Source organism: Indicator indicator, chromosome 10, assembly GCF_027791375.1.
Source record: "Indicator indicator isolate 239-I01 chromosome 10, UM_Iind_1.1, whole genome shotgun sequence".
Taxonomy (NCBI): domain Eukaryota; kingdom Metazoa; phylum Chordata; class Aves; order Piciformes; family Indicatoridae; genus Indicator; species Indicator indicator.
In genome coordinates this window covers 31,303,889-31,327,540 of record NC_072019.1, presented here as the reverse complement: position 1 = coordinate 31,327,540, position 23,652 = coordinate 31,303,889, and the positions used below count along the sequence as shown (strand labels likewise).

The following is a 23,652-nucleotide window of genomic DNA, read 5'->3' as shown; positions in this document are numbered from 1 at the left end:
GTGGGGAACGAAGTGTTTGCTAAACACTGCTGGCAGCCATCCAAGAGGAAGCTGCTTAGACCTGCTCCACTCCTGCTTGTCCTTCCTGGTGACTGTGGGGACACTTGGAGGGGGACAAGTCTCACCAGGTTGTGGAGGGTGCCTGGGGCAAGATGTTGCTCTGCGTTGCTGGCTTGTGTTGAGTGTAGGAGTCTTGTAGAGACACCAAGCCCCCCACAGTATCCTTCTCTCTGAACTGGAGGGATATGGATTGGATGTATGGAGTGTTTGGTGGAGGAGGAAAGGATTTGGTGTATGGAGTGTTGGGTGGAGGAGGAATGGATTGGATGGTCACATGCAGGTGGCAGTGGTCAACAACTTGATGTCCAGATGTGACAAGCAGCACCCATCAGGGGTCTGCACTGGGACCAGTGCTGTTTAGTGGCTTTATCAATAACTTAGACAGAGGACTGAGTGCACCCTCAGTAAGTCTGCAGGTGACAATAAGCTGTGTGGTGAAACTGACACACCTGAGGGGTGAGATGCATCCAGAGAGACCTGGAGGACCTTGAGAATTGGGTTCATGTGAACCTCATGAGGTTCAACAAGGCCAAGTGCAAGTTCCTACATCTGGCTGGGGGCAATCCCTGGTATCAGTCCATGCTGCGAGATGAGAAGGTTGAGAGCAGCTCTGCAGAGAAGGGCTTTGGGGTGCTCATGGATGAAAAGCTGGGCATTAGCTGGCAATGTGAGAAGTCAACCACATTCTGGGCTGCATCTCCAGCAGTGTGGGCAGCAGGTCAAGGCAGGGATTCTGCCACAGAAATGATCCAAGGCTGAAGGCCCTTTGCTATGAGGAATTGGGGTTGTTCAGTCTGGAGAAGAGAAGGCTCCAGGGAGACCTTCTGGTGGCCTTTCAGTATGTGAAGGGGGACTTTAGCAGTGTCTGTTGTGACAGGACAAGGGTTGATGGTTTTAAACTAAAAAGGAAGATTTAGAGTGGACAGATTTTTTTTTTTTTTTTTTTTTTTTATGCTGAGGATGGTGAAACACTGACCCACGTTGCCTAAAGAGATGGTAGCTGTCCCATTCCTGGAACCATTCTAAGTCAGGTTGTCTGGGGCTCTGAGCAACCTGCTGTTGTTGGAGATGTCCCTGCTGATTGCAGGGGGGTTGGACTAGATGACCTTTAAAGGTGCCTTCCAACCCAAATCATTCCACAGTTCTATGTCCTGGGCTTCACTTTTGCCAGAAGAAACTGAATTTTCCAGAGCATTTCCATTGGGCAGGGCAGAGGAGAGGGCTGAGGTGGGGAGTGCAGCCTCTCCCCATGGACCCCCATTGTGGGTCCTCACGTCCCCCCTCAGTGAGCCACCCCTGACCTGCCTGGGGGCAGGAGCACTCCCAGGGCTGGCAGGGCCAACAGGGTCAGCCTTCCCCGGGCAGTTTGGGGTTAAACATTGGGAGAAAGGGGCAATAGAGGGAGAACAGGATCTTGCCGGGAGACTGGGACATTCCTGCATGGCATTAGGGGCCGGCCGGGTGCAGTGGTTGCCAGGGCACCAGTGGTGTAGTGGTATCATGCAAGATTCCCATTCTTGCGACCTGGGTTCGATTCCCGGCTGGTGCACAGCAGAGTGGTGCCAGTGCAGTCACTGAATCACACTGAAAGGGCCCAAAAATTCAGAAGAAAGAAGGTCTTGTTTTGCTGCAGCCACAGCGGAAAGTGTGGGGTACCCCTGACCCTGCATCCCTCTGCCTGCACCATGGCTGCCCCCCAGGGGTGGCATGGCTGGAGGGGACTGAGGGGAGGCTTTCCGCCTTGTTGGGCTCTTCATAGAATAACAGAATTGTCAGGGTTGGAAGGGACCTCAGGGATCATCCACTTCCAACCCCACTGCCATGGGCAGGGACACCTCACACTACAGCAGGTTGCTCACAGCCACATCCAGCCTGGCTGCAAAAACCTCCAGGGATGAGGCTTCCACCACCTCCCTGGGCAACCTCTTCCAGTGTCTCACCGCCTTCATGGGGAAGAACTTCTTCCTAACATCCAATCTGAATCCACCCACTGCTGGTTTTGCTTCATTCCCACCAGTCCTATCACTCCTTGACACCCTAAAAGGTCCCTCCCCATCTTTCTTGTAGCCCCCTTCAGATACTGGAAGGCCACAAGAAGGTCTCCTCAGAGCCTTCTCCTCTCCAGACTGCATAGCCCAAAGTGTCTCAATCTATCCTCATAGGAGAGGAGCTCCAGCCCTCTGCTCATCCTCGTGGACCTTCTCTGGACACATTCCACCATGTCCCTATCCTTCTTGTAACAGGGGCTTCAGAACTGGAAGCAGTACTCCAGATGGGGTCTCACTTCTTTGTTGCCTTTTCTGTTCTTCTGCTTCACCAACCCTGGAGCAGGACACCCCCCTGTTCACAGACACAGCTGGAGGGCACAGGTATTGGGGCCAGGTATCCATGCCAAGGTCTCCCTGCTGCTCAGCACACAGAACAGTGGAATTGTTTAGGCTGGAAAATGCTTCTGAGATCAACAACTCCAACATGAAGGGGTGTGGGGGGGCTGGGGAGGCCTTTGGTACCCCCTCCTCTGGAGGGCTCTCTCCACCCTTCCCACAGACACAGCTTCTCACCCATGCAAAAAGCAAGCAAGTGACTATTTGGGGAAACTGTCCCCCTCAAAATGCTGTGCCCCCAAAGCACCAGCACTGTGTTTGCAGGATGACTTAGAGGTGCATGTTTAAGCTGAGCTGGCAATAAGGCACGAGACTTGTCCCTGTGAGGATCCTGGTAGATGCTGGAATCTGGTCATGTTGGCTTGTTGTGGCAGAGTGGGAAGCAAGAGGGGTCTGGCATACCCCCAGGTAACCAAACAAGGGTGCAGGCACCTGCTTGAGATCTCATTAAAAGTAAAATATATAAATCCATATAAAACACATTCAGTCCATATAAAACATAGAAATCCATATAAAACATAGAAGTCCATGTAAAGTATATAGAGACATCTAAAAGATGGATTCTTTTCTGAGGACAGGCTGAGCAAGTTGGGGTTGTTCACCCTGGATAAAAGAAAGCTCCAGGGAGACCATTCATTACTTGTAAGAAAGCTGGGGGCAGACTTCTGAGCAGGGCACGAGGGGTGATGGTTTTAAACTAACAGAGGGGAGATTTAGACTACATAGGAAGAAGAATTTTTTTATGCTGAGGGTGGTGAGACATTGACCCAGATTGCTTAGAGAGGTGGTTGATGCCCTATCCCTGGAAACGTTCCAGGTCAGGTTGTTTGGGGCTCAGAGCAACCTGATCTAATTGAAGATGTCCCTGCTGACTGCAGAGGGTTGGACTAGATGACCTTTAAAGGTCCCTTCCAGCCCAAACCAATCTAGGGGTCTATCTGCATCCATGCACACCACTCACACATCGTTACAAAATCCATTCACCCATACACAACGCACATGTCCCTACCACACACATCAGCTCAGAGGAATTTACACGTAACCTGCAGACTAAATCTGTGTCTCCCTTGGAAGCAGGGAGCAGGGAGGGGGTTTGCTGAAGGTCTCAGAGATGTTGGAGCAGTGTGGGAGCCCGGCACTGTGGAGGGGAGAGACGGAACTTGGTGGGGAGAGCCACGGGAAAGCACCAACCGCAGCCTGAAAAAATAACATTTGCACTGTGACGGCTCTGCGAGCAAAGCCTAAACAGGATTAGAGGCTTCCATGGAAATCTGCCTCTGAAGCAGGCCAGCAAGAGGCACAGAAAAGCTTCCAGCCCCTCCTGAAAATAGTCCTTGAGCGTCTGCGTTCTTCTCTCCGAAGCTCCCGGCGAGACACGGGGACTCCTGGGCGGGGGGGTTCCAGCGAGCTGCCCGCTCTTCCCGGCCCTCCGCTCCCCCACGAAGTGCCGCTTCCCCAGGCGGCTGCTGCCCCACCGTCCCCACCGCCGCCCCGTTAATGGTTAACCCGCCCGGATGGGCCGATGGGGCCGCCGGCGGTGGCGTGATTCCCCCCTACCCCCTCCGCGCCCCGCCACGCCGGGCAAAGCCGCGGCTGCCGCTGCGCTCCGGCTCCTCGGCACCGCGGGTGCGCTTCAGCTCCCCGGCGCGCTCCGGCCCCTGCTCCCCGGCTCCTCAGCTCCCCGGGAGCGCTCCGGCTCCTCCGCAGGTGCGCTCCGGCTCCCCGGATCCAGCTCTCCGGCGCCTCAGGTGCGTAGCGGCTCCGCGGGCCGGACTGCACCGTGCTGAAGGGTCTCGGCGGCTCCGCTTCTCTACGCGCTGCCCGTCGGGGGTCCGGGCGAGCACGATGGCGCCGCGGGCTTTGGTGCTGATGGTGCTGGCGCTGGCGCTGGAGCGGGCGGCGGCAGAGCTGGCGGAGGAGCTGGTGCTGGCCCTGGTAGCAGCCGAGGAGGAGGCAGCTGTCATCGAGGCCGCCCCATCGGGTCCCGCCGCCTTCCACCGTGCCACCAAGGTGAGGAGCGTGGGGTGGTGGGGGAAGCTGGGGCTGCCACGCGTGTGCGTGCCTCCAAGCCCGGTGCTCGCGTCCCCGCAGGCATCTTGGCGGCTGCCCGGGCGCTACCTGGTGGTGCTGCGGGCAGGCGTCGGCGAGGCTGAGGTGCGAGGCACGGCACGGAGGCTGCAGGCCCGGGCGGCTCGGCGTGGATACCTGATGGAGCTGCTGCACGTCTTCCACCTCCTGCCTGCCTTCCTGGTGAAGATGAGCGGGGACGTGCTGGAGACGGTACGGGGTAGCGGGTGATGAGTCCCCGTGTGGTGCAGGTGGCAGCAGTGCTGGGCACTGGCAGGTTCCCGGCCCCAGAGGGATGTAGGAGCTTTGTCACCGTGCTGAGCTCTGTCTTCTTCCCGCAGGCGCTGAAGATGCCTCACGTGGAGTATGTCGAGGAGGACTCCTATGTCTTTGCCCAGAGTGTCCCCTGGAACCTGGGCAGGATCCTACTGTCACAGCCCAGCTCGGGTGGCTACAGCCCTCCCAGTAAGTGCTGGGGCTTGGGGGAAGGACCACAGGTGCTTGGGGAAGGGTCAGTGACCCCATCTGCTTTCCTGATCTTGAGGGAAGGGGAATATTCCCCTGCCCCTGGGTGCTGCAGGGCTAGAGCTGCATTTTGGCAGCATCTCAGACAGTCAGGGCTGACCATGGTGATGCTCACCTTTCCCCCTGTGTGCCTGGTAGATAAAGGTGACCTGGTGGAGATTTACCTGTTGGACACCAGTGTGCAGAGCACCCATCGGGAGATCAAAGGCAGGGTGTTTGTGACTGACTTTGAGAATGTCCCTGAAGAGGATGGGTCCCGCTTCCACAGGCAGGTGAGCCCTGAGCTGCTTGCATGCTGTACCCACCAAATCCTGGCCAGAGTTGTGGGGCTTCACAGGACGTGAGGAACACTTGGCTTGTGACAAAATGGGCAGGACATGCAGCAGTAGGAGCTGTGGTCCTAGGGGCTGTTGGGACCCTCAGTGTGGTGCGTTTGGGGATGTGGATAAGCTCCTTCCTGGGCAAAGCAGGCTCGGTGGCCATGGGTGTGTGTCAAGGTATCCATTGCAAGAGGGAACTGAGGTCCACTCCACCTGCAGGGTGAGGAGAGCTGGCTGTGCCCTGCAGTGGGTGCTGGTGCTGTCCTATGTGGTTTTGTCACTGCTTGTGTGGAGGATCCCAGTGCTAGCACATCCCCAGGGAAGGCTGGCCACATCCCTTGCCGTTTCTGCCAGGTTTTCTCCTGCCCAGGATGATTTCTCCTGCCCAGGTCACAGAACACTGAAACAGGCTCCCCAGAGAGGCTGTGGAGTCTCTTTCTCTGGAGACTTTCAAGACCCATCTGGATGCATTCCTGTGAGACCTGAGCTAGATTGTATGGTCCTGCTCTGGCAGGGGGGTTGAACTCACAGGATCACAGGATGTCAGAGGTCAGAAGGGACGCAAAGAGATTATCTAGTCCAACCCCCCCTGCCAGAGCAGGACCATACAATCTAGCTCGAACTCGATGATCTCCAGAGGTCCCTTCCAACCCCTAACATCCTGTGACCCTGTAATTTTTTATCTTTGCCACAACCTGAAATATTTCAAAGGGTTTATTCTGCCATGGGATTTAGCTGACAGGAAGCAGGCTGTTTGGGCCAGAAATCGGTGGGATGCCAGGGGGTGGAATGGGGGTTGCAAACCTGCTTTGATACAAGGAGCTGGGGTGTAAAACCATGGTGCCTGCACCAGGCCAGCAAGTGTGACAGCCACGGGACCCACATGGCTGGGGTGCTGAGCGGGCGTGATGCCGGCGTGGCCACCGGTGCCAGCATCCACAGCCTCCGTGTGCTGAACTGCCAGGGCAAGGGCACCGTCAGTGGGACCCTCATCGGTGAGTCACCCCAAGACCTGGAGAGGAGCTCTCCACCTCATCCCTATCCTTTGAGAGTGTCCTACCTGTCTTATCCTCCTCAGGCCTGGAGTTCATCAAGACAAACCTGGAGGCTCAGCCCTACGTGCCCCTGGTAGTGTTGCTGCCCTTTGCTGGTGCCTACAGCCGCACACTGAATGCTGGCTGCCAGTGGATGGCACAGCTGGGGGTGGTGATGGTTGCAGCTGCTGGTAACTACAAGGATGATGCCTGTCTGTACTCTCCAGCATCTGAGCCAGAGGTACAGGCTGGGGCCACTTCTGGAGGTGTTGGGACACCTGGGGCCATGCTGCTGCTTCCTCAGGCTCAGCTCTCTGCTATGAAGACAGACTGAGAGAGTTGGGGCTGTTCAGTCTGGAGAAGGCTCTGAGGAGACCTTATTGTGGCCTTCCAGTATCTGAAGGGGGCTACAAGAAAGATGGGGAGGGACTTTTTAGGGTGTCAGGGAGGGACAGGACTGGGAGGAATGGAGCAAAACTAGAAATGGGTAGATTCAGATTGGATGTTAGGAAGAAATTCTTCCCCATGAGGGTGGTGAGACACTGGCACAGGTTGCCCAGGGAGGTAGTGGAAGCCTCACCCCTGGAGATTTTTGCAGCCAGGCTGGATGTGGCTGTGAGCAACCTGATGTAGTGTGAGGTGTCCCTGCCCATGGCAGTGGGGTTGGAACTGGATGATCCATGAGGCGCCTTCTGACCCTGACAATTCTATGATTCTATGATCTGCTCCAGTGCCAAGTTGGCTGAGTGGGCTGGGGGCTACACATCCCATCCCATCCCATCCCATCCCATCCCATCCCATCCCATCCCATCCCATCCCATCCCATCCCATCCCATCCCATCCCATCCCATCCCATCCCATCCTGTCTCCTTCTGTCCATGCCCTGGCAGGTCATCACTGTAGGTGCCACCAACAGTGAGGACCAACCCGCTTCCATCGGCACCCTGGGCACCAACTTCGGCCGCTGCGTGGACCTGTTTGCGCCAGGGGACGACATCATCGGTGCCTCCAGTGACTGCAGCACCTGCTTCACGGCGCAGAGTGGGACCTCGCTGGCGGCTGCGCATGTGGCAGGCGAGCCAGGGCTGCGGGGTGGCAAACAGGGCTGGCCCTGAACTTGCTGGTGGCGCTGGGTAGATGTTCCTGCAGGCACAGGGCATCAGGACTTTAGCTTTCAGTTGAGTGTAAGGGCTGTTGTTTAAACAGTCTTGCTTGTTTTAATTAGATTTTTAATCTGCATTGCTAGGAGTCAGCTTCTGCTTTGTTAGTTGTCAGTGGGTTTTTAAAGTCAAAGTTAATGATCTGCTGGTGCTAGGCCTTGCATTAACAGCTTCCCTCCTTTCAGCTCTTCCCCTGGCTGTGATTCCTTTTTGGCATCAGGGCACATATGGGGCCTGCAGCCTGCACAGAGCTGTGGCATCCCATGGCAGTGGGCTGCAGTGACTCCTCTGGTGTCTCTCTGGAGTTGTGTAGCTCAGGGGAGGGAGTGTGTGGGTGGCTGTGCAGTTCTTGGTTCTCACCAGGATCCCCCTGGGCTCTCGGCAGGCATCGCTGCCATGCTGCTCAGCGCCAAGCCCCAGCTCAGCCTGGCCGAGCTCCGGCAGCGCCTCCTGCACTTTGCCACCAAGAACGTCATGGACATGGCCTGGTTCCCTGAGGAGCAGAGGCTCCAGACACCCAACTGTGTGGCTGGGCTGCCTGCCCGGCTAGGCACAGGTAGGGACCTCAGCTGCTTGCTGGGTGCCCAGTAGGGCTCTACCCTTTGCCAAGGAGAGATGTGCCTGGGTGAAAGCACAATGTGTGGGCAGGGCATGTCCCTCCTGCAGCTGTACCAGGGATAGCTGAGCCCAAATGTGGCTGTATGCATGCAGAGGGCGGGGTGCAGACCTTTGTGGCATTCTGGTCCATGCCATAGGATATTTGACATTGAGATGCTGGAGCACACCCAAAGGATAGCTGGTGAAGGGTCTAGAGAACAGGGCTCTGTGAGGAGCAGCTGAGGGAACTGGAGTTGTTCATGCAGGAGAAAAGGAGGCTCAGGGGAGACCTTGCCCTCTACAACTCCCTGAAAGGAGGTGGGAGCCAGGTGGTGTTCAGTCTCTTCTCCCAGGAAACTAGTGATAGTGACAAGGGAGAATGGCCTCGGGTTGCACCAGGGGTAGTTTATGCTGGATATTAGAAAACGTTTCTTCCCCAAAAGGTTGTCGAGGTCTTGAAGAGGGTGCCTGGGGAAGTGCAGCTCCTGGAGGGGTTTAAAAGCTACGCGGATATGGTGCTGAGGGACATGGTTTAGTGGAGACCTGGCAGTGCTGGTTAATGCTTGGAGCTGATGATCTTAAAGGTTTCCCAAAGAGTAGAGTTTTCTGCTTCTGCGTGGTCTGTGGGTGATGCCGTGGCTGCGCACCCCGCTGACACCACCCGCCCATTGCAGGCCAGCAGCTGTACTGCCGGTCGGTGTGGTCGGCACGCTCGGGGCTCACCCGGCACGGCACGGCCGCGGCTCGCTGTGCCGCCACCGAGGAGATGCTCAGCTGCTCCAGCTTCTCCCGCAGCGGCAGGCGGCTGGGGGAGCACATGGAGGTGAGCAGGGCGTGGGGGGACGGAAGCGCTGCCTCAGAGGGGTGTCCCCAGGCCCCCGAACCCCTCTGGTGACGCTGTGCTGCCCCGGCCGCAGGACAAGGACGGGCAGAAGCGGTGCGTAGCCCACAACGCGTTCCGGGGCCGGGGCGTCTATGCCATCGCCAGGTGCTGTACGTGGCCCAGGGCCGAGTGCCGCATCAACGCCAGCTCGGCGGCAGGCGCCGGCTGCTCCGCGCGGGAACACGTACTGACCGGTAACAGCAGGCAACGGCGTCCTAGGCCAGCGCCTGGTGGCCGATAAACTCTGGGGCCTGGGGGTAAAAGAGTGGCTGCTGGCGCTGGGGTGACAGGGGACACGTCTTGCATGCCTGGACGGCTCAGGGCTCAGCGGGGACAGGATCAGGATCACAGCCGGTTAGGGGTTGGAAGGGACCTCCAGGGATCATGGAGTCCAACTCCTCTGCCAGAGCAGGACCATAGAATCTAGCACGGGGCGCACAGGACACATCCCTTAGTGCCTGGGGGTGCGCTGGGATGCTGCCGTGGCTGCCCCGTACTGATAGCTCCTCCGTCCTTGGCAGGGTGCAGCTTCCACTCCTCTGGTGCAGTGCTGGGTGACGGCGGCAGACCTGTTCCGGGGCCGGGGGCCAGGCCCAGCCACTGCACTGGTACGACAGGGGTGATGGCACACGCCTCGTGCTGCCCTGCCGCCAGCCTGCAGTGCCGGGTGGAGGAGCACATGGCCCCTGGCTCCGTGGAGAAGGTAGGGATGGAGCATGCTCCTCTGCCTCGGCATTGTCCTTGCCCTGGCTCATCCCTTCTATCACCCTGGTGGGGGCCACAATTGGCTTCGGCATCTCGTTGTGGCTGCCCCAGCCCAGCCTTCACTGGTGTCCCCAGCTGCCCTCCTGGAACAGGACACTTCCCCCAGCTGGTGTACAGCAGCTCCGTGTGACACTGGGGACATCACTCTAAGCCCTAGGGCCAGCAGGGCGGGGCAGATCTCCACCCCCTTGCTGACCCATGGCGAGTGACCTCTTCTTCCCGTTAGGTGGCCGTGTCCTGTGAGGAGGGCTGGACGCTGACAGGCTGCAGTGCCCATTCTCAGAGCCCTGGCACCATGGGAGCCTACGCCGTGGACAACACCTGTGTGGCAGCCAGCGCCCCGGGCAGCAGCGCGGCCACAGCCAGTGCTATTTGCTGCCAGAGCCAGCAGTAGGTACAGGCTGAGCTGCAGCCGTGGATGCCCTGGCCGGGCTTGCCCAAGGACTTTGGAGGACTGCTGTGTCCCTGGCTGGGCACCTTCCCGGGGCTGAGCTGCCACTCCTGGCATGCTCCCTGCTCTGGCATGCAGCTGCTGACAATCTCTGTGCTCGGGCTGCCGTGATGGTGGGGTACAAGGGTGTCCCCCTCTCACACACAGACCCTGGGGGCTCTGCCAGAGGTCTCCAAGCAGCCCCTGCACAGCCAGAGCCCTGCTCTGTCACAGAAGTCACCCCAGCATCCTTTCCTCATCACCTCTTTCTCTAAGGACCCTGACTAGGAACCACCAAGAGGCTGCTCCTGTTGTCATCCAGTGTTTGACAAACCCACCACCTCCTCGTGGTGAGGATTGCTCCCTTTCTTTCTTGGTTAGCCGCTCATTAGGTGTTGCTTAGCTCCTGCAGAAATCAGAGTTTAGCCATTTTGGGGCAGTTTTATAATTGCCTGCTCACGTCCCCAGGAGACTTTAGCTTTCAGTTGAGTGTAAGAGCTGTAGTTTAAACAGTCTGCTTGTTTTAATTAGATTTTAATCTGCATTGCTAGGAGTCAGCTTCTGCTTTGTTAGTTGTTAGTGGTTTTTTAAAGTCAAAGCTAATGATCTGTTGGTGTTAGGCCTTGCATTAACAGCTTCCCTCCTTTCAGCTCTTCTCTGGCTGTGATTCCTTTTTAAAACGAAAGAAGAAAAAAACCCCAAACTTTTCATAGTACCTTGGTTTATACATTTGTACCTCAGATATTTATTTGGAATTTTATAAATAAACATTTTATAAACCTCTTTTTAAAATAAAATGCCTAGACCAGTGCTCAGAAGAGGTGATCCAGTGCCTGGCTTCATGTGCAGCCCCTTGGGGAAGCAGTCTGGAAGGGGGAGCTGAAATTCCTCCAGCAGGGATGCTACTCCCCAAAAGGAGCTCAGCTTTGTTATTGAGCTGGCTGCAGGCCACCAGCCCAGGCTGTGGTCACAGAATGCCTCAGGTTGAAGGAACCTCAGAGATATCTGCTCCAACCTCCCCACCATGAGCAGGGACACCTCTCAACTAGACTCAGCTGCTCAAGGCCTCATCCAGCCTGGCCTTCAACATCCCCACAAAGGAGGCAGCCACAGCCTCCCCAGACAGCCTATTCCAGAGTCTCACCACCCTCCTACTGAAGAACTTCTTCCTAGGATCCAGTCTGAACCTACTCTCCCTCAGCTTCAAACCATTCTCCCTTGTCCTATTGCTAGATACCCTTATGAAAAAGTCTCTCTCCTGCTTCTGGCAGGAGGTGCCCCTGGATGCCTGCTGCATGCTCAGAGGTCAGAGCACACAGTGTGGGCACCCTCCCCTCTCTCGCTCTTAGCTCCAGCTCTGGGCCTGGCCCAGAGCCCAGGGGCTGGGTCTCATTGTCCCACGCACATGGGAGAACTGAAGTTTGTTTTAGAAACAGTGGTGTAGAACAAGAGCTTCCAGTAGTGGAAACAAAGCAACAACCACCTTTGGGGAATGTGTCCTTGGGCTTCTTGCTGCTGTGTCTAGTAACAGTGGGGCTTCACTGTTTACCAAGTGAAGGAAGGTAAAGCAGAGATGTCCAAAGACTCTTGCACAGCAGCAGAGAGGGGCTGAAGAGCAGAAGGATCCCCCAAAGCTGGCTCTCACTGTATTTTCATGACAGCAGCCTCCTGGTATACAAAAAATAATTTGTGTGATGTCATCTGAGGACAGGTGAGAAAAAATAAACTTGATAGCACAAGCACCAGGTTAAGCTGGTAGATGTTCTGGGTTGGGGACACTTTTCCCCCATCAAAATGTCACTTCCACATGTGTTACTTCAGCTTGGAGAGACAGAGAGCCAGGAGGACGCAGCCCTCTGAAGGGCTTGAAATGTTTCTAACTTGTTACCTAAGGATGGCAAAAGCCCATCCCTCACCTAGCCCAGAAGGTGGATAATTATTATAGCCCATCATTTAATCAGTTATAATCTGAACTTTGCACAAAGGGGAGAAGCCAAAGGGAGCTGTGCACAGCTTTGGCACAGCTGGGGGTTTTCCAGTAGCCTCAAGAGGCTACAACCTCTCCAAATGTGGATCAGGTCACCTCTGCTGACTTCCCTGCGAGAGGGGAAGCCCCCTGCTGGCTGCTCCCCACAGGTGTGGGCATTTTCCACACTCAGTAAGCCAGACACAGCTTCCACAGCTTAGTTCAAGCCTGGTGGAAGGAAACAGTGTTAGAAGATTAGTTCCTGCTAATCTTGTATGTGTCTTAGTATCATAGTGTCTTGTATGTGAGGAGGTGGAGAAGCCTCTCTCATTGAGGAGGAGGCAGTGCTGATCCCAGGTATGCTGCGGACAATCTCCAGCCACCACACTGCAACACCCAGTCTGTGGTCCCAGGACTGGCACTGCCAGTGGAGACCACAGCTTGGGGCATGCTTGAAATGTCAAAGGCACCTGTCAGGAAGGCAGAGGCAGGCTGCACCCCTGGCTGAAAGCAGCAGAGGGGGGAAGCAGGAGAGTCCCAGCAGCGGGTCCTGCTCCCTGCACCTTGCAGCAGCTGCGACAAGGGCTGCATTAATCCAGTGCTGCAAAGCTCCCTATCTGCTGCACTAAAGCTGGTCTAATCCCTGACTGCAAGCCCTGCCCGCTAAGAAGGTCAGGAGAAGATGCTGCACACAGATACAAATCTGCCAGAAGATGCCATGGCACGAGGATAGAGAGCAGCTCAGCTCCAGGGGACACTCAGCTGCTTTGACTTTGGCCAGGAGCCCATCTGATGTGACCTCTCAGAGCTTATCACCTGTAGCAGTGGCCTGGGAAGTTTCAAGATAAGAGGATCAAGGAGAGAACAGCGTAGCAGTCTAATGATGACACTGTTTTTTTCTGTGAAAGGAATAACTTTATTCCATTGACCAGGAATCCCAAGACTGCCCTATTTTTCCAGTGCCAAATGTCTACGTTATTAATCAGACCACATCTTCCCAAATGCTGCTCACAGACAGGCTGTGGCTGCTCCTCCCCACTGAACATTTAGTAAGCTGTATAAAAACATTTTTTTTCCTCATTTTTTCTTTTTATCATCCAAAAAAGATTGGCAGTAAAAATTACAACATAGAAATGCATCACAATTTACACAAAAACTATTCTTTTTTTTTTTTTTGAACTCTTATTTTCCAAAAAAATAATCTTCAGCAGGTTCAAATGACAGCAGCTGGAAACAAAACAAAAAGAATAAAAAACAAAAATAAAATCTGACCAAGAATCATCTGATTGCAAATGAAAAACCATTGACTTTGTACAAGCGTGAGCAGAACCATGAAAAAGTTTGTATTGGTTTCAAGTATCCAGTGGTGACGAGCCATCCTGAGGCAATTTTCTCTCATCCATGCTTCTCCTCTGGGCCCGTGGTAGTGGAGGAACGACCTTGTTTCCATAGGAAATAGCAGGAACCTGAAGTGAGAAGTGGTGCCAACCTGGAGGAACGTTACCCAGCTTCTTCCATCACCATCACCGCTGCCTACTGACTCCTTGGGATGATTATGTCCCCCCTGCCCTCCTCTCCCCCCACCCCATCAACAAAGCATTAAGGAAAGGGGGAAGGAAGAAGGGGGTAAATCCATAAGAAATGGTTTATTCCAAGTGAATTTAAAACATCACATTTCAAATGTCCCAGCACGTGATCAGAAACGTTTCTAAGATGCTGACTCTGCCATGTGTCTCCCAAGGCATTGTTTGGGAAAAGGAAAAGTGAGAGATTGACTCTGGTGCCACCCTGAACTCCTATCCCACGCTCAGTTCTGGCTCTTTTAACCCAGAAAGCTGTACAGTTGAGCTCAGATCTGATGGTTGCTTCCAACAGTGAAGTGACTGATTCATTTCAGTGTTAGTGCACAACGGTGGAAAGCTGCCTGCTGCTGCTTGTTTCAGCAACAGGGTGTCAAAAAAGAAAAGAAAAGGGGGGGAAAAGAAAAAAAAAAAAGGCACTTTTTGGCTGGTTGTGCCTTGAACTTGGCAAATTGATCTCTTCTCGAGGTTCCCCAGGCACTCCTAAAGATGTCCTCTGTTTCTGTTTATATATATATCTCTACAATTTTAAAGTAAGGCAGAATCCATAAATAAAGGCAGAAAGCAGTGCAGAGAATGTGACAAATGCAAAATGTACAAAGGAGGGAGAGTCAGTTGGCACAAAAGAAGCTTGGAGGATCCAGAGCCAGATAGCACTGATGTGGAAAACACAAAAAACGCACACAAACCCCAAACCAAACCAAAAAGCTGTGCTCAAATCATCCTAACTGGTTTCCAGTGGTTTGTGAGCAACTCAAAAAGAGGTGGGGAAAAAAAAAAAAAAACAAAACCAAAAGCAAGCTGTGCTCAAAATCATCCTAACTGGTTTCCAGTTGTTTGTGAGCAAATCCAAATGAGGTGTGGTACTTGAAAGGTTGCCTGGTCAAGTGAAAATACAAACAAAGCCAAATTGTTCTTCCCCTGTGTTCAAACTGCCAGAAACTCTGCACAACAGTGTCCCCAACTCAATCCAAGAATTGTTTCATCATATCCAACCAATACCAACTTTCTCAGGAATTTCAAAGCATAAGCAAGTGATTGCAGATCACATGATTGAGATTCCACTTCATTCAATATGTCTCCAAAGCTTAAACAAATTTAATGAGTAAAACTGCAATAGAATTCCATCTTAAAGTGCTTTGTTTTTTTCCTTTTAAAGTACTCATTAACTTTTTTTTAAATCCACCAACATCTCTTAACAATGAACACTTCCAGACCTAGAGCAAAGCTCCCCCCTGCCAGACCCAGAGAGCAGAGCTCTCACCTGCCAGACCCAGAGAGCAGAGCTCCCCCCTGCCAGACCCAGAGAGCAGAGCTCTCACCTGCCAGACCTAGAGCAGAGCTCCTCCCTGCCAGTCCCAGAGAGCAGAGCTCCCCCCTGCCAGACCCAGAGAGCAGAGCTCCCCCCTGCCAGACCCAGAAAGCAGAGCTCCCCCCTGCCAGACCCAGAGAGCAGAGCTCCCCCCTGCCAGACCTACAGAGCAGAGCTCCCCTCTTCCACACCTAGATGAAAGCTCCCCTCTGCCAGACCTACAGAGCAAAGCTCCCCTCTTCCACACCTAGATGAAAGCTCCCCTCTGCCAGACCTACAGAGCAAAGCTCCCCTCTTCCACACCTAGATGAAAGCTCCCCTCTGCCAGACCTACAGAGCAAAGCTCCCCTCTGCCAGACCTACAGAGCAAAGCTCCCCTCTGCCAGACCTACAGAGCAAAGCTCCCCTCTGCCAGACCTACAGAGCAAAGCTTCCCTCTGCCAGACCTACAGAGCAAAGCTCCCCTCTGCCAGACCTACAGAGCAAAGCTCCCCTCTGCCAGACCTACAGAGCAAAGCTCCCCCCTGCCAGACCTACAGAGCAAAGCTCCCCTCTGCCAGACCTACAGAGCAAAGCTCCCCCCTGCCAGACCTACAGAGCAAAGCTCCCCTCTTCCACACCTAGATGAAAGCTCCCCTCTGCCAGACCTACAGAGCAAAGCTCCCCTCTGCCAGACCTACAGAGCAAAGCTCCCCCTACCAGAACTAGAGCAGAGCTCCTCTCTTCCACACCTAGAGCAAAGCTCCCCTCTTCCACACCTACAGAGCAAAGCTCCCCTCTTCCACACCTAGAGCAAAGCTCCCCTCTGCCAGACCTACAGAGCAAAGCTCCCCTCTGCCAGACCTACAGAGCAAAGCTCCCCTCTGCCAGACCTAGAGCAAAGCTCCCCTCTTCCACACCTAGAGCAAAGCTCCCCTCTTCCACACCTACAGAGCAAAGCTCCCCTCTTCCACACCTACAGAGCAAAGCTCCCCTCTTCCACACCTAGAGCAAAGCTCCCCTCTTCCACACCTACAGAGCAAAGCTCCCCTCTTCCACACCTACAGAGCAAAGCTCCCCTCTTCCACACCTACAGAGCAAAGCTCCCCTCTTCCACACCTACAGAGCAAAGCTCCCCTCTTCCACACCTACAGAGCAAAGCTCCCCTCTTCCACACCTACAGAGCAAAGCTCCCCTCTTCCACACCTACAGAGCAAAGCTCCCCTCTTCCACATCTACAGAGCAAAGCTCCCCTCTTCCACATCTACAGAGCAAAGCTCCCCTCTTCCACACCTACAGAGCAAAGCTCCCCTCTGCCAGACCTACAGAGCAAAGCTCCCCTCCTCCAGACTCAGAGAGCAAAGCTTCCCTTCCATACCTACAGAGCAAAGATTTGCTTTTCTCACCCTTTCCAATTGTCTGTGGTCTATGGAAGGGTCCTAGAATAGAAGACCCATCCCAAAGCTCCTTGAGCAACCTGTTCTGTAAGGAATCCCATTCCTTCCAGAGCTCTCTTCCTGATCCTTCTCAAAGAGCTTTACAAATCAGCAGGGAGACATATTAAATTGAGAAGTCCTTCTGTAAACCCATTCTTTAACTAATATTTTTACAATGAAATGATAAAGTCATCACACATCTTTACAGAAATTTTGAATATTCCTATTCAATATCAATCAGAAAGATTAAAAAGTTGCCCTCCACACATAAGGACAGTCTGGTTGGTTGTTTTCTTTTTCTTTTTTTATGTAGTTTTTTGTTGTTGTTTTTATTTTCCTGTATAAAACCCAAAGTCTGTTTCTTTTTTTTTTTTTTTTTTTTGCAGCATCACAGAAAAGCAACAGTTTTACATTCACTCATTTAATGTTCACATAAAAATTCAACCACTAGCATTTGTGTATTTGATAAAAAAAAAAAACCAAAACAAAAACAAACCCCAAAAGTCTTCTTGTTTTCTGCGTCTGGACTGTCACTACTGCAAGGTGAAGGTGCAGTTTTCTAGAGCATTTATTGAGCTGAAAGCCTTTGGTGGCTTTGAAAAAAAAAAGAAAGAAAAAGAAAAAAGAAACAAAGAAATGCTCTTAGCTTTCAGGGAAACCACCTCCTCCTGCATCACCTCCCATCCTAGAAAGCCGCTTCTCTTCCAGACTCTGATGGCGTAAGCAACGGGACTCCAGTTTCGGTAGGTGCCAGGCTTGAAAAGGTTTGAGCTGAGCTGTTCATAGGTATCTTCTAAGGGTCAACATCATCAAGGTCACTTTTAGGCTCACCAATCATCATAGGAGACTCTGAGCCCTTTTAATGGGGGGAGCGAAAGACACAGCAAGTTACTATTGGAAGGTGCATAACAAAGGGCTGTGAGGATGCTGAAGGGACAGGAGCACTGCCCTGTGAGGAGAGGCTGAGAGCCCTGGGGCAGTTCAGTCTGGAGAGGAGGAGACTGAGAGGGTATCTAATAAATGTCTACAAATATCTGAGGGCTGGGTGCCCACAGGAAAGGGACAGGCTCTGCTCACTTGCCCCCTGGGATAGGACAAGGGGGAATGGATATAAACTCCAGCACAGGAGGTTCCACCTCAACATGAGGAGGAACTTCTTCACTGTGAGGGTCCCAGAGCACTGGAACAGGCTGCCCAGAGAGGTTGTGGAGTCTTCTCTGGAGACTTTCAAGCCCCATCTGGATACATTCCTGTGTGACCTGTGCCAGTTTCTATGGTGCTGCTCTGGCAGGGGGGTTGGACTCGATTCTCCTGAGGTCCCTTCCAACCCCTAACATCCTGTGATCCCGTGATCATTGTCCCCATGTTCAGTGATGGCTCTGACCTGAGTCCCAGGACCAAGCTGTGCAACACAACAAAGTGACAGAAGACAAACATGGCCTTATTTGACTGTTACCTGCTGCAGATGCCTCTCTCCATTCTCGTTGGCTGGGCTACTTTCTGACCCATTACTGCTTCCAGACTGATCTTTCTCATTCAGCAAGGCTGTGGCATAGGCCAGTGTGTCCTGAGGTGGAAAGAGTCCAAGAGAATGTCAGGGGCCAAGGTGGCACCTTCGTTTCAGAACATTTTTATTATATTATTTTTTTAAATTGATTTAGAAACAACAGAGCTGCTGTAGTGAGAGAGCTAAGCCACCACAGTAATTGTGAGCTACTGACTAACTGGGAAACAACAACCCCATGGAACAATATCAGCTGGAGGCTGACCTGTTGGAGAGCAGCTCTGGGGAAAAGGACCTAGGAGTCCAAGTGGACAACAGGATGACAATGAGATCTTATGGCCAAGAAGGCCAATGGCATCCTGGGGTGGATTAGAAGGGCTGTGGTTAGTAGGTTCACAGAGGTTCTCCTGCCCCTCTCCTCTGCCCTGGTGAGGCCTCATCTGGAATATTGTGCCTAGTTCTGGACCGCTCAGTTCAGGAAGGATCTCAGGGAACTGCTTGAAAGAGTCCAGTTGTGGTAGTTTTAGGCTATGCCTTTAAAATTTTTCACAGATTTTGAGCAGAAAGTAGTAAAATGTAAATAAATCACTACTGGGTGTAAAAAGGATGCTGAAGGGAGTGGAGCATCTCCCTGCTGAGGACTGAGGGAGCTAGGACTCTTTAGCTTGGAGCAGAGGAGCCTGAGAGGTGACCTCATTCATGTTTATGAAGATGTGCAGGGCAGTGTCAGGAGGACAGAGCCAGGCTCTGCTCAGTGATGTCCAACGACATGACAAGGGGCAGTGGGTGCAAGCTGGAGCAGAGGAGGTTCCATGAGAATAGAAGGGAAAAATTTTTCACTGTGAGGGTCCTGGAGCCCTGGAGAGGTTGTGGAGTCTCCTTCTCTGTCTTGCTGTGTGACCTGCCCTGGGTGATCCTGCTCTGGCAGGGGGGTTGGACTGGATGATCTCTCCAAGGTCCCTTCCAACCCCTAACACTCTGTGATCCTATGTAATATCATTCTGGTGTTAGTTTTGCTCAGCAACAACCACAGGGTGTGTAAAGGCAGAACTGTGAGTGTACTGGAGTATGCTAATGCTGCAAAACCCAGAGATGCTAAGTGAGAAGCAAAAGGAAATGAAAGAGCTGACTGCCATCTCCCCAGCCTGACAGGTACCTGTGCCGAGATGGTGCGCTGGAAGGTCTTTGCAGTTGATGTTTCATTGGAGACGTTGCTCTGTGGAGCCCAATAATGTTCAGACATCTGCAGAACAAGCCAAGAAAGCCATGAAATTGCCATACAGGTGTAAAGCCTCATCCACTTGTGATGGTGAACTAACAAGCCTTGAATGAGCTTCCCAGATCCTTTGGCAATGAGCTGGAGATCTGGGGCACAGACAAGCCTGCACTTTTAATGCAGCAAGAGCAGCCAGAGAGGCTTTTGTCCCTCAGCTGAAAACCAGCCACCAGCCACCTTTGTCTGGTAACTGTATGTGTTTGCAGGTTACTGGATAGCAGCTGAAGTGGTGGATTCAGGGTTTAGAGGAGCCAGTACAAAGTGAAAGTGGGAGCAGCAGGACTCTGCAGATCTGTCAGCTCACTGTGCTTCAGGGGAAGAGTGGCAACAAGTAGTGGCAGCTGCACTGCAAGCATCCTGCTAATTCTGCTTCCAGTGTTCACTACCCTACTACTTCATGCATCTGACATCTGCCTGCAGCAGCTGGCAGGACAGAAAGGCAGCCTGGAGCTGGAATACTGCCATGTTCTACATGCTGTGCTGGGAGACCAAGCGTGGCTCTGCTTGACCACAGGCAAACCTGTGCCAGTTCTGCTGAGCTTTAAGTTTCTGGAGTGTTCTTGGGTATTTATTGAAGATTTATTGGCCAATCCAGGCCAAGTTCAGAAGGAAGATCAGAAAGTACAAATGTGGGAGGGAAGTGATCAGGGGGCTGGAGCAGCTCTCTTATGAGAACAGGCTGAAGGAGATGGGTTTGTCCAGCCTGGAGAAGAGGAGGCTCTAGGGAGGCCTAATAGCAGCCTGCCAGTACCTGAAAGGGGCTACAGGAAGGCTGGAGAGGGACTGTTTGCTAAGGCCTGCAGGAATAGGACGAGGGGCAATGGTTTGAAATTAGAGAAGAGCAGATTTGGATTGGTTAGGAACGAGTTTTGCACCACAAGGGTAGTGGAACAGGTTACCCAGGGAGGTAGTTGTGGCCCCATTCCTGGAGATATTCAAAGTCAGGCTTGACAAGCAACCTTAAGTAGTTGAGGATGTCCCTGCTGACTGCAGGGAGGGTTGGACTAGATGACCTTTGGAGGTCCCCTCCAACCCAAACCATTCTATGAAGAAGCTGAATCTGTCCATGGCTATGTTTTGTGATGGCTGTGATGACTCTGTAAGGAAGCCACTCTTGCATCACCAGACAGGCAAAGGAAAATGGCTTTTTAAAGAAAGTGAAGCCTTCCAACACAAACACAGTGATGCTGAAAGCTTCCAACATGGCAAGGAATAATCCCTTTGACCATTCTCACTTGGTTTTATTCACTGTGCAGGTATCCATGCCTGAGACACATGGAGGCCTACTGAAGCTCTTGCATGCATCAGATTTAGCTGCACCCAAGCTGCCCTTGCAGGAAATGAAGCAGCTTGTGTTCTGTCTTTACAGTCATCTCAGACAGCCACAGAGAGAGACACAAAGAGATTCCATAATTCTCACTGCAAACAAAGTGACTGTTTCTCTGTAAAAATTACAGCCAAATTACCTTTTTCTGTAGCCACTGCACAGCCCAACTCCAGTGGTGGGAATTCTCCTTGAAATAATCTTTTGCAGTAGAACACCTTGGAAAGGGAAATTAGATTTGTTAGACACAAATAAGGCATCCTGGCAAAATGGAAAATAAAAAAAAGATTCAGAGACTTCCCTCTCTTTGTACTGCTGTGCTCTGTAGTGTTGTCATCACTTCAGACTCTGACTTTAAACTCTACAGTCCTGTTACAACTGAATTAGCAGGAGCAGTAATGCCCAGTAAACTTTACACCAAGTAGTCTACTACACAGACTCACATATTGCAGAACTATTGGGACATATTCTAAGCAAAGAGAATTTTTGAATCATAATATTTAAAAAATCTGGCATAGTTTAGAATCATAGAATTTTCAGGGTTGAAAGGGACCTCAAGGATCATCCAGTTCCAACCCCACTGCCATGGGCAGGGACACCTCACACTACATCAGGTTGTTCACAGCCACATCCAGCCTGGCTGCAAAAACCTCCAGGGATGAGGCTTCCACCACCTTCCTGGGCAGCCTATGCCAGTGTCTCACCACCCTCATGGGGAAGAATTTCTTCCTAACATCCAATCTGAATCTACCCATTTCTAGTTTTGCTCCATCCCCCCTAGTGCAGGCAGTACCTGATACCCTAAAAAGTCCCTCCCCAGCTTTCTTGTAGGCCTCCTTCAGATACTGGAAGGCCACAAGAAGGTTTCCTTGTAGCCTTCTCTTCTCTACACTGAACAGCCCCAACTCTCTCAGTCTGCCTCCATAGCAGAGGTGCTTTGTGTTTATCTCAGTGCTGGGTCTCTGCTCTACAGCATGTAGCTGACTTTTCCCTTTATAAACAGCAATTAGCAGTTGTTAGGTGAAAAACCCATCTCAGGTTCTAACCAGTAAAGATTCCACTTCAAACTGACACATCAAGACCTTTCAGCATCACTTAGAAAAGATAAAATTGATCAAAAAAGTAGAAAGAGTGGCAGCCTAGACACAGAGAGGGTACGGATGAGGTAGGGATGAGGCTAAACTCCAAACCCTGTTACTCACTTCTGAGCCAGAGTAACAAGGAACTTGACACACTGGTAACAGCGGCTGCTGTCCACGTGGTTGCTGTGGTGCATCAAGGCTGTGGGGAGAAACAGATGCAAAAGCACAGCTCACATTTCTGTGTACCAGTCAGTCTGAAACAGCAAAGATGTAGCTAAACCTGTCACTTAGGTGGTAGAATCTATTTCTGCAGGTGGTAGCAGGAGGATCGGTGTTAAACACATGGCTGTGTGTTTCTCAGTACTTCCACCACTCTACAAGGAGATCACAGTGAAAATGAGGACTTCTTTCAAATGCAGCACCTGAATTTTCATCAATCCCCTCCTAATGCAGTTATTCTCCCCCTACAATCCAATGGCTACATCTATCTGAAGCACAAAACAAGTATTTGTTTGAAACCCCTTAAATGGACCAGATCACCAGCTGCCACCTGGATCAAAATCTGCAAAGGTGGGAGAACCTTTAAAGCTTCTTCACATGAATAAGCACAGCAGAACTCAACAGCCATGAAACTCTTCTGCAGGAGGCTTGGGCAAACCCCCAGGCCATTCCTGCTGGGAAGTTTGCTGTACCATGAATTCCCACATCTTTTCACAAAATTCTTTCACTGAGGAGAAGCAGAGAAATTTCCATGGAGCTGCTGCAATCAGAGTTGCTACTCAGAAGTTGCTCTCTTGATAGCAGTCATCAAAGAAATGTAGTGAAACCCCTAGAGCTGGCAAATAGTTGCTAGAGACGTGAAAATTGCCCTTTTTTTCCTACTGTCCAAGATTCAAATTACAGCAGTGGTGTATAGCAAATGATGCACAAACACCCTGCTGAGGACCACAGAAAAAATGTTGGGTTTATTTTTGCCTATTTCCAGATGACAGATAGGTCATGGTCCATGTGAAGTGGGACTAAGATGCTGTTAAGTGTTGCTGCAAGGAAATTCCAAAGTAAAAAGCACAACTTTTCACTCCCCAAACTCACAGCAGCTCTTGAAGCCTTCAACAGAAAAATCCAATTGAATAATTGCACCTCTGTTCTGCAGAGAAAAGTGGGTCATGTACTGCCCAAGTTATAGAACAGAGTTGGTCCACATGGGACCAATTTACCCAGAAATCAAGCAACCACTTAGCTCTTACACTGCTGAATATTAGCTGCTTTTCTGTCAGTCATACATGGAAACTACTCAACAGAAGAGCACTGAAGTGTAAGAGAGAAATAAAGCACAAAGCTAAATATTCCTTCATGCCAAAACAGAATCTTGCAGTGAAAGCCACAATCTGAAGCAGCTCCTCATCCAAACAGCTGTGAAAGAAATGCTCAAGCTGCACTAACTCATCAGAGGTGCTCCTCAAGTACTATGTGGCTACCCTTGATTCAGGAGAGGTAAACACTCATCCCTTCTGGGACTTCTCTGTTCCTTTGAGTGCTTTAGTAAAGCTTCTGCATCAAATGGAGGGAGCACACTTTGTATGAGCAGCACAAAATGGGAACCATCTGTCAGAATATGAAGCTCCCCTGCAGTCAGCACTGTTAGCATCCTTCCATGCTGAACCAGTCTCTTTTAATGCTAATTAGGATGCTGACAACACAAAAAAGATTGGCAGTTTCTGGACAGATGTAGGAAATGGATTAATTTTTAAGGATTGATAGAGCTATTCTATTAATTCAAGGCATCTCTTCCCCTTCCTACATTATGTATACACCCTCATCTGCTTCTTATTTTAAAAAGTCAGCTCTCCTGCCAACCTCTTGGTTAAGGTTCCTTAATATCAGTTTTTAAGTATGTATCACAGAATGGCTCAGGTTGGAAGGGACCTCAGAGATCATCTGCACCAACCTCCCCACCATGGGCAGGGA

General features: G+C 51.9%; 2 protein-coding genes and 1 non-coding gene across 3 annotated transcripts in view; 2 read left to right on the top strand and 1 right to left on the bottom strand.

Moving 5' to 3' along the window:
• The first annotated feature begins 1,538 nt into the window (after positions 1-1,538).
• Positions 1,539-1,609, top strand: TRNAG-CCC (transfer RNA glycine (anticodon CCC)). Its single transcript has one exon. It is a non-coding gene; the product is annotated as a tRNA-Gly (tRNA).
• A 3,076-nt stretch (positions 1,610-4,685) lies between these two features.
• Positions 4,686-10,189, top strand: PCSK9 (proprotein convertase subtilisin/kexin type 9). Its single transcript, XM_054384117.1, has 11 exons — positions 4,686-4,724; positions 4,853-4,976; positions 5,175-5,308; positions 6,210-6,351; positions 6,435-6,631; positions 7,281-7,464; positions 7,936-8,106; positions 8,822-8,970; positions 9,065-9,224; positions 9,552-9,733; positions 10,022-10,189. Exons 1-11 carry the CDS (start codon positions 4,701-4,703, stop codon positions 10,187-10,189), a joined length of 1,635 nt encoding a protein of 544 aa, XP_054240092.1. The 5' UTR covers positions 4,686-4,700.
• Positions 10,190-17,002: 6,813 nt separating this feature from the next.
• Positions 17,003-23,652, bottom strand: part of USP24 (ubiquitin specific peptidase 24) — an 82,385-nt gene continuing 75,735 nt past the window's right edge. Inside the window, exons 64-68 of the mRNA XM_054383907.1 lie at positions 21,805-21,883; positions 20,745-20,820; positions 19,159-19,245; positions 17,955-18,065; positions 17,003-17,354 (exon numbers count right to left, since the gene is read on the bottom strand). Of these exons, the coding sequence (XP_054239882.1) occupies positions 17,292-17,354; positions 17,955-18,065; positions 19,159-19,245; positions 20,745-20,820; positions 21,805-21,883 (416 nt within the window). The 3' untranslated portion in view covers positions 17,003-17,291. The remainder of the gene's footprint in view (positions 17,355-17,954; positions 18,066-19,158; positions 19,246-20,744; positions 20,821-21,804; positions 21,884-23,652) is intronic.

Excerpts from the sequence above, each read along its gene's own strand:
- PCSK9 (XM_054384117.1), top strand. The coding sequence starts at position 4,701 with ATGAGCGGGGACGTGCTGGAGACG. Across the intron at positions 6,632-7,280 it reads CTCCAGCATCTGAGCCAGAG|GTCATCACTGTAGGTGCCAC; the intron begins GTACAGGCTGGG and ends ATGCCCTGGCAG. Across the intron at positions 8,971-9,064 it reads GGCTGGGGGAGCACATGGAG|GACAAGGACGGGCAGAAGCG; the intron begins GTGAGCAGGGCG and ends CCCCGGCCGCAG.